This window comes from Anopheles bellator, chromosome 2 (assembly GCF_943735745.2).
Source record: "Anopheles bellator chromosome 2, idAnoBellAS_SP24_06.2, whole genome shotgun sequence".
In the NCBI taxonomy this organism is placed as follows: domain Eukaryota; kingdom Metazoa; phylum Arthropoda; class Insecta; order Diptera; family Culicidae; genus Anopheles; species Anopheles bellator.
The window spans coordinates 8,689,285-8,698,499 of record NC_071286.1 but is presented as its reverse complement, the minus strand read 5'-3'; the positions used below and the strand labels follow the sequence as shown (position 1 = coordinate 8,698,499).

Sequence of the window (9,215 nt, the reverse complement as noted above, 5' to 3'; positions counted from 1 at the left end):
ACTGTCTGGCTAGTTTACTCCTCCAGCTCACCTTTGGGACAGACGACGACTCTCGATCCTCTTGATCGTTTTCTCGTGGTGTCGTTGATTTTCTTTGCGGCCGTTCACTACGGTGAGAATTTGTCACAAAATGGCCGTAGAATATCGGGCGGGAGGTCGCGAACTAGCACAGCACAACCACCTGCCCTAGAGCGCCACCGTGACCGATCGATTGCGCTCAAGCCGACCGTCGTACCGGATCAGCACTGATAGATCGAACTGCGGAACCCGTACGCGACACGTGGAACGCATGGTGCACCGTCTGCGACGTCTGTGTTGGAATTGAGCTGCGAAAGCCGAAGTGGCGATCAGTTACCTTGATCGCGCACGGATCGCAGAGCTCACAGCGCAGCGAACGAACACCCTGCGCCAACTTCACGGCAGCCAGCAGGGCCGGCACTCGTCGACGTCGAAAGTTGACCGCGCGGCGTGAAATGTGACCGCGCACGCGCCCGGCCGTTCTTAGGGCACCCTCGCTCTCTCTCTCTCCCACGCGCGCACTAATTCTCTCACTATTTATTGTTGGCCGTGGGTAACTTTAGGAGCAAGGTGGCAGTACAGAAGTGCAAAAATTTGAACATCCCGAGGATGGGAAAGAAATCGGAGAACATATTTCTAGGAACAAAGCGAATATTACAAATGCCTTGCACATTCAAACGCGCGCGCCGCCAAAGAAAAGTACAGCACAGAAAAAATTACACCCGAATGGCAAGGGACGCTGCGTTCCGGTACGTCTTCACATCGCTACCGTTCTCGATCGACTGGCCGATCCGGATCTGGCGGCGCATAACGTTGCCGCTGTCCCCCTCAGTTGCGCTCGCTGTTGGCACGATCGGAAAAACAACACGACCAATGATGACGACGATCGAGAACGATCGCACTGGGATGGTGTGAAAATGCTCTCACGGAAAATGGCATCGTTTTTCTCCTGGGGGCGGGATAGTACCTCCCTCCCGAGCGGAAAAACGTAGCCGTCGCATGTGGTGGTACAGTTTTCAGCTTTATTCAATTCCACTACAGGCATACGGTCTCCGGAACCGATCGCCGTAGAAAACGGGGTAGCCGCTGCCGAATTCACGCGGCTCCGCTGGCAACTTGCGGCTGCTCCTCCGTGTCATCGTCCTCTTCAGCGACAGCATCCGCTTTCGATGACTTTTTGGTAAAGGTGGCTTCCGCCGGGATGTACAGGAACGGATCAATCTTCAGATTCTCTCCCGATGGAGGACTTTTCAGTAGCACGCGTGTCACAAACTTTCCTTCACGCTTCGGTCGCATCGTGTTAACATCCTTGAGCAATGCAATCAAGTTACTTTCTAGGTGCTTCTCGTCCATTTCGAGCTAGAAGCGAACAAACATGAAAAGAATTGAACATGGGGGTAAAGCAGAGATGGAAGTACGCTTGGCCTACCGTCCCTATGCAGGCGACGATGGAGCCGAAGTCTTTCTGCTGCTCGTCCTTTGCCGCACTGTAGTTGATGCCGTGGGCGTACTTTTCTATCATTTCTGCCAAATTGACACCGAGCGTGCCGGATCGTGGATTTGGAAACTTGTTCTTTTTCAGCAAACCACGGATAACCACCAGTTCCGGGAGAATGTTAGGATGGGCCAGCACGAACGGAAACTCCGACAGCTGCAGATCGCCGTTTTGAATTTCCTTAATCAACTCCAGCCCACCGACCAGCGAAGCGCCAGCCACTTTGGCTTCCTGCAATGGCTCTTGGCCCTTTGCGAACACGATTATGTTTCGATTTTCGCCATGCGGGAACGGATGCTGTATCGCGACCATTCTCTGGAAGTTGTCCACGAAGCGAGTCACTTTTTCCGCCTGCATGTTCAGCTCGACGTGTGCATACAGAGGGGCTTTCGGCAGATTGTAGACAGTCGGGTGATGCGTTTCCCGGTGGCAGTTGATCGCTTCCTCGACAGAGTACACGCGCCACTTATAGTACTTGCTCACCCAGCAATTGTCCTTCGGGTCTTGCTTCCAACTGTCGTTGATGTGTTTATTTTCTGCAATTATGTTGAGCCTAGACGAAGGTGACCAGAAGGATTAACATCAAACTGAAACCCAATCAGCACGATGGTACTTACTTGCCCTTCTTCCTCAGATCATGTCGGATGAATCCAACCTTTTCGACCACCTTCTTAACTTTTGCTTTGCGTGCCTTTTCACGGGTACCTTTCCGGGCGGCCAAATCTACGGGTGTGGTATGCAGCAACCTGGCACCACTAACTAGCAGGGACGAGGTGCTCCACCGCACAAAAGCAACACTGGTAAGGGAGAGCATTTTCGTAGAATGAAAACACTTTTGCCGGATAGTAAAACCGACGAGCGGATTGGATAACCGAAATCAAGTTCTTAGCGATCCGGTTTGTTTTGACAGTGACCGGTCAAGTGAGCTGAGCAATTTGACACACTGTGAGGCGTGAGTTGAGTTTCACGTCTCCCATGCTCACTGACTTTAGCTCCCAAACTCCGACTGTTCGGGCCTTACCTGTTTTTTTCTAATTCATTTGAAGAATTATATGTGAAATTGTAGGTTTAAAAATTCCGAATATGGTAATCTTTTGTTAACGTATTATAGCATGTCCTACAAATTGACAGTACGTGCTATAATACGTCAAAGTTCAAAGTGACGTTTAGCACGACACACATACGGCCGAAATTGTCGCTGAAACAACACGCAAAGGATCGACGCAAACCATCAGGAGAAGACGAACGATTTGATCGTTTGTTCAGAAAGAGTTATTGGCCACGCAAAGCAGAATCCAATGGTAAAAAGAAACAGTTTTGTTTTTTTTCAAGATTTAATTGCTTATTTCCAGACGTTCTTCTAGACGCCGACTCGGATGCGGATCGTACTCGGAGGATCGGAGTGTTTTCGTGAGTGGTGATGAAAGGCTCGGTGTAGATCCTGAATTCGGGAAGCGCAAACGGAAACCAAATTCCAGGATAACGGTATGACGGGCGAAAATCCCATGCCGCGTTCCTCGATCGAGGAGGGAATGGAGATCGAAGTGCTGGAGAACGATATACGCACGTTGCGAAAGCAGCTGCAAGAGAAGGTTCAGCAGCTGAAGGCCTTGAAAAAACATTTTCAGAAAGTAAGTTACCGTTAGCGTTGCTATGGGTGCTGCCAGCATGTTAGGCATGAATCTCACGGCCGGCTAGGTGGTTGTTGCAAAACAGTGCCCCGTTCGCGGCTTGCAACATCGGCGCAACTCGATCGGCATGACCTTGACAGCGGAAAATTTTCTGATTTCTCGTACCATTGATTTATGTGGCATGCAAATTAGCTTACTGCCGCCACACGCACCACTGTTGCGTTGCAACATTGTTTCCAATTATGCTGTAGATGATTTTTTTAACTCCCCTTTATTGTTCTTTCCATGTAGAACTGCATTACCAAACTGAACAATGACGAAATCGCGCGCTACAGTCGTCAGATCATTCTTTCCGAGATTGGCGTTCAGGGACAGTTGAAACTGAAAAAAGCGTCCGTGCTGGTGGTAGGTGCCGGAGGGCTCGGTTGTCCATCAGCGCTCTACCTAGCCGGAGCCGGAATTGGACGTATCGGAATACTGGACTACGACGAGGTCGAGCTAACGAATCTTCATCGACAGCTGTTGCACACGGAAGCGACCGTCGGCCTAACGAAGGTGGCATCGGTACAAAACTACCTGGAACAACTAAACTCCCAGATAGAAATCGAAACGCATCACGTGCAGCTGACGAGCGAAAATGCGCTCACCATTCTTACGCCGTACGACGTGGTGGTCGACGCTACGGACAATGTGGCCACTCGCTACCTGTTGAACGATGCGTGCGTAATGCTTGGCAAACCACTCGTCTCCGGCAGTGCACTGCAACTCGAGGGTCAGCTGACGGTGTACAACCATCGGAGTGGACCTTGTTATCGGTGTCTCTACCCAATCCCACCGCCACCCGAGGCCGTTACGAACTGTGGCGATGGCGGAGTGCTGGGAGTAATCACCGGAGTCATTGGCGCCCTGCAAGCACTGGAAACGATCAAAATCATCCTCTCCAACGCGGGCGTCCTAAGTGGCCGTTTGCTGCTATTCGACGGACAACAGAGCGTTTTTCGGAATCTGAAACTGCGATCCAAGAAACCGGACTGTGCCGTTTGCTCCACAACGCCCACCCTTACGAAGCTGATCGACTACGAACAGTTTTGCGGAATGCGCGCCACGGACAAAGATACGGCCCTCACGCTGCTCGAACCACAGGAAAGGATCACCGTCCGGGAGTATCACGACGACTGGTTAACGACAGGTCGGCAGCACCTGCTCATCGATGTGCGAGGGGCCAATCAGTACGAGATGTGTCAGCTGCCGGGGACACCGATCAACATACCAATCGAAGATATTCTACACGATCGGCGTACGGATGAGATCATTGCCCAGGTTCAGGCCACGGGCGACTCGCTACCGGTGTACGTCGTCTGCCGCCGGGGCAATGACTCGCAGCTGGCCGTGCGCCATCTTGTGCCCCTCTTTAAAGAACGAAATCTTCCACCACCCCGAGACCTGATCGGAGGATTGCACGCGTGGACAAAAACGATCGATCCAACGTTCCCCATCTACTGAAGAGGGACGGGGCAAACTTTGTTGTTTATGTACTCTTTACCTGTTTTGCATTTGAAAGCACAATAAAATTTAGGTCACATATTTTGAACAAAAAACCAATCGGTATCGTCAGCTACGCGCGGTTACAACAAAATAACGAATACGATAACGAAAGAAACGGATGCACTTCTTGGCGTTACCAATTCTGACGAACGGTTTCTCATGTCCTGTGCTTTTGCAACGATTGCCGAGAATAAAAAAAATCTTTTCGCACGACTCAACATACAGCAAATGCTGTATGAGCTGAAGTACGGAGAAAAAACAACTGAGTGGTATTTGTTTCGTCAGAAGTGATATGAACATGTACAAGCGAATCATTTTCTTTTAAACAGTGTACGTAATATTACCATTAACATATGTATTTTTTGTTTAGAATTTTATGTGTTAAGCTTATTGGAGCATTTGAAAGTAGTGTGACAAATCATATTTAAAGATGTACCAACGAGTTGTGAATGATTGAATTTCTCATCTACGACTGACTGGTCAGGCTGGCCATTAGAAATTCCATTTTGTTGTGGAAATTTTTCCCCTCCATTTTGTCAAAGCGAACCTACAATCAGATAAAAATCGATGTCAGCAAATGCTATTATCGATGTAAATAATTTCGAACTTACTTCCTTGAAATGACCACCCAAATGTTCCCAGTGACGGCCCTGTACGAGCGAACCTGGGAAAAAGTCCTTCGCCGGACTCTGGGCGATGTATACTTTGACATCAATTTGCGAGTCGCAACGCACCTGTACCGCAATTAGGCGATCGCTGTTGGGCGAGGCAAGCACACACGAACTAGCGTTTCCGAGCGGCTCCACCGCCCCGATCCCGAGATGGCTGCTGCTGGAAAGAATTTGCCATGCCATACACTTGGCCAAATTTTGGAGACAAACGATTTGATGCTGACTGATCTGACAGAGGATCAAATCACGGAGTTCCTGTGGTTCGTATGACATGTGCATTATGCGACCATCGCGACAAATGCACTTTAGTGATCGTTCCTTCACATGAATCACGAGCGAGGTGCGTAGATTTGCGTCATAACCATGCGAAGTGATGTTGATTTTCACACACGACATCGTTGGGCTGTTCATCGCGTTCCAGTGTGACGTGATGAGCGGATCTTTTACGTCACGGGCCAGTGTATCCAGCACGTACTGCGTGCGGCGACGCGTAAAAATGTGCTGCGCTTGTGCGATGATCTGCTCGAGTAATGTTTGCGATTTGGTCATTTCAAGCAGCTCGTGCCGATCGAACGCGGTAGGCCCAGCGAGCATACGCTTCTTGCTCGGTCCCAGCGGACCACTGGCCGGGTGCGGGAACGGATGATGGGTATTTTTGTGGTGAAACTCGCGTAATAGCTGATGAAGACTGTGCTCGAGAACGTGATCGTGATCCTTGATCGGCTCCGAGCTGTTGTTTGAATCGGAAGACGTTGAGTGACATAGGCTGATGATGAGTTGGATGCCAGGCAGCAACGTCGCTCGTATCTGATTTCCTACCACGACGTGTGGAATCGGGGCCTGAAGCTGAACGGCTTCTCGGGCCAACTGATTGAACAGTTCTTTGCAAAAGAGCACATTTTGGGCGTACTCGAGGGTCTGCTGCCAGGCGCCGGCTAGCGGCACAAGCTGTGTTGAGCCCATCATGTTTAGTGTGGCAGTGCAGAGATCCTCCTGATCTTTCTGCGTAATCACCTTGATAAACGCAACGCCCTGAAGCTCGGTTGGAACGTTTACACGCAGTGCGGAATTGATCTTAGGGCATAACGCTGTTGCACCGACTCCAGCTCCGGAGGGACTAGCGGGTGGGGATCCCGACTCTTCGTCCTCTGCCTTCGTCACTTCAAACATTCCTGGATGCATAAACTTTGACCCCGCGGTCCTGTAGCTTAGATCGCCAATAATCGTGTTGGAAACCTTCTTCAGCCGCCAGTTGCGTCGTAAGCGCAGCAATTCTATGTGAAAGTCAGTCGAATTGCTTCGATTCACACCCTGATCACTCTGCGCTGCCTTCAGCCGTTCAACTCCGCTCTGTAGAATGTTAGCCGCACTGGCTAGGGCTTTTTTACGTGCGTACACTAGGACCATCGGTTTCACTTCCGGGGGCTCCTGTGCGATCGGATCAAGCACCATGAAGCGCTTCTCCTTTGAGATGCGCACCACATCTGCCAGCACGCACATCTCAGTCATCGCTTCCTTCAGCTTCATGCGCACCGAGTCCCACGGCCACAGGCTAGATTGGAACTGCTCCTTGGGGTCTTTCGATTCTTCCTCCTTTTTCTCGTCTTCCTTTTTGATCGACTGCTGCAGCAGATCAATGTCGCTGGAGGTTTTGCTAAAATCTATCCTGGCCGCACATTTCGCCAAATGCTCCGAAAGCGTTGGCGGCCTAAACGGGCAAAAATGAATAATGAAAATAAAAAACAGAAACCGGCAAGCCGAAGCCCGCAAGGGCACTCTCCCTTACAATTGATATGTCTCGCTACCATCGTAGCTTATTTCCTGTATTTGATTTTCTATCGGGGCCTCAACACTAATGTTTGCTGAGAGGGACATTTTCCTGCGGTTAGAAATTGCTTTTTATCTCACACACAGAAAATTTCACTTCACGGATTGGAAACACTGTTTTTTTCAGTCCTCAATAGTTATGTTTTTGCTGTGGCCATTTGACGTTGACGCTTCTTTGCGTCCGACGAAAAAGCTATAAGCTATACATGCCCAGCTGCGTAGCGTTGTATTGCATTTCGAATCGTCCGTCGTGAAGAATGTTGAATCAGTCACGTTAAATTGATTATTATTTGAACATTGGCGAGTTAAATTAGCATTCTGCTTTTTCACGAACTTGGAGACGAAAATGAGATCCACAACATTGTTTTTGTAAGATGAGCATACATGTTTTGGCAGCCAGACGATAAGAGCCGAAGAAGCGTTCCTTGGATGCGCAACATTGACCTTGAAAATCGGGTTGCAATGTTTTATCGTCTTTACTCAGTGGAAAGTGCGCCGTGCGTTGATACCGGTTGAACGGTGACTAGAAAAGGATGTAGAAATGTGCTTCAGGTCCGGCTCGGGGACAAACAACTGTTCGATGAGCAGCACCGAGGACGAAAATGATGACGAATCCTCAACGGAATCGCTAGCTGGCCGAACGGTGGCCATCAACCGGGATCGGCTGCCGATTGTTTATCGGTCCGAGTATTCGGTGCGATTCTGTGGCCTGCAGAAGCTTCACCCTTTCGATGCAGCAAAGGGTGGGAACATTTATCGGTTGCTTAAGGCGGGAAAGCTAATCCCGAACGACGAGGCAATTTACTCGCCAACCGAAATCACCCTCGACGAGCTGCTCGAAGTTCACACGAAGCGGTACATCGAAAGTTTACAGGTGAGCTAGCCATCTCCTGGATGTTCCTTGGTGGTCAGTAGTATTTTCCTTTTTTCTGGTTTTCAGTGGAGTCTTAACGTAGCCAGGATAGCCGAAATTCCACCGCTAATGTTTGTGCCAAACTGTTTCGTACAGCGAAGCTATCTGCGACCGATGCGCTTCCAAACGGGTGGGACGCTTTTGGCCGCACGAATCGCCCTCCAGTCCGGCCTCGGGTGGGCCATAAACTTGGGCGGTGGGTTTCATCATTGCAGTGCCGACCGAGGCGGTGGTTTCTGTCCGTATGCCGATATTACGCTCGCGGTCAGGATGCTGCAATCGAGCGGCAGTGGAGTCGAGCGAATATTGATTGTTGATCTCGACGCTCACCAGGGCAATGGCTACGAACGCGATCTAATGGGCAATGAGTCGGTGTACATAATCGATATGTACAACTATCACATCTATCCGCGTGATCATGAGGCGAAACTCGCCATCCGATGTGCGGTTGAACTGAAGCCCCACACGAACGACGAGGAGTACCTGAGAAAGCTAAGAAAGTAATGATCCCCGTCGGGCGGAGGACAGGACGACTAGAACATGACTATTCTTTTCTTCCACCTTCCAGATGCTTGCAGCAGTCGTTAGCCGAGTTTGAACCAAACTTTATCATCTACAATGCTGGTACGGACGTTCTCAAGGGCGATCCATTAGGCCTGCTCGACATAACACCGGAAGGTGTGACGGAACGCGATGAAATCGTGTTTCGTGCAGCTCTTGAACGATCCATTCCTCTGGTAATGCTGCTGAGTGGAGGTTATCTGCGCAGCTCTGCTAGAGTGATTGCAAACTCGATCCTTAACCTACGCGACAAAGCTCTGCTATCGACCGTACAGTAGATGAAAAAATGATGAAATTCCGTCACGTGCTTGTGCTTTTCTGCCACCCGCCAGACAAGGGCCATGATTGAAAGTATTTAACGGAAAAATGATTTGGCACGACCGTGAAGCTTTCCGACAGTTCCAAGCTTCGTTTCCTAACGTTTTATAGCTCAATAAACCATAACCAAATACTGATTGTAATTGTGATAGTTTAAATCAAAATATATGGCAAGGTTCAATCCTTCAAGAGAGAAACACTATTTTACCGTGCATTTCGCTATTTTCACAATGCAG

At 49.6% G+C, this 9,215-nt stretch overlaps 4 protein-coding genes across 5 annotated transcripts; 2 read left to right on the top strand and 2 right to left on the bottom strand.

The window, feature by feature from the left end:
- Positions 1-1,042: 1,042 nt before the first annotated feature.
- On the bottom strand, positions 1,043-2,416 carry LOC131209817 (large ribosomal subunit protein uL1m). Its single transcript, XM_058202961.1, has 3 exons — positions 2,131-2,416; positions 1,448-2,066; positions 1,043-1,377 (listed from the first exon to the last, which is right to left on the bottom strand). Exons 1-3 carry the CDS (start codon positions 2,325-2,327, stop codon positions 1,114-1,116), a joined length of 1,080 nt encoding a protein of 359 aa, XP_058058944.1. The 5' UTR covers positions 2,328-2,416; the 3' UTR covers positions 1,043-1,113.
- Positions 2,417-2,703: 287 nt separating this feature from the next.
- LOC131209787 (adenylyltransferase and sulfurtransferase MOCS3) lies at positions 2,704-4,720 on the top strand. 2 transcript variants are annotated; one of them, XM_058202927.1, is made up of 3 exons: positions 2,704-2,814; positions 2,878-3,144; positions 3,436-4,720. In XM_058202927.1, exons 2-3 carry the CDS (start codon positions 3,001-3,003, stop codon positions 4,645-4,647), a joined length of 1,356 nt encoding a protein of 451 aa, XP_058058910.1. In that variant the 5' UTR covers positions 2,704-2,814; positions 2,878-3,000; the 3' UTR covers positions 4,648-4,720. The 2 variants fall into 2 exon arrangements, with proteins under 2 accessions (XP_058058910.1, XP_058058909.1); XM_058202926.1 differs by having other exon boundaries at positions 2,713-2,814; positions 2,866-3,144.
- Positions 4,721-5,086: 366 nt separating this feature from the next.
- Positions 5,087-7,281, bottom strand: LOC131210218 (mediator of RNA polymerase II transcription subunit 17). The gene is made up of 3 exons (XM_058203430.1): positions 7,147-7,281; positions 5,301-7,068; positions 5,087-5,236 (listed from the first exon to the last, which is right to left on the bottom strand). Exons 1-3 carry the CDS (start codon positions 7,233-7,235, stop codon positions 5,156-5,158), a joined length of 1,938 nt encoding a protein of 645 aa, XP_058059413.1. The 5' UTR covers positions 7,236-7,281; the 3' UTR covers positions 5,087-5,155.
- A 402-nt stretch (positions 7,282-7,683) lies between these two features.
- On the top strand, positions 7,684-9,108 carry LOC131210044 (histone deacetylase 11). The gene is made up of 3 exons (XM_058203231.1): positions 7,684-8,061; positions 8,128-8,600; positions 8,669-9,108. Exons 1-3 carry the CDS (start codon positions 7,729-7,731, stop codon positions 8,937-8,939), a joined length of 1,077 nt encoding a protein of 358 aa, XP_058059214.1. The 5' UTR covers positions 7,684-7,728; the 3' UTR covers positions 8,940-9,108.
- Positions 9,109-9,215: the final 107 nt, after the last annotated feature.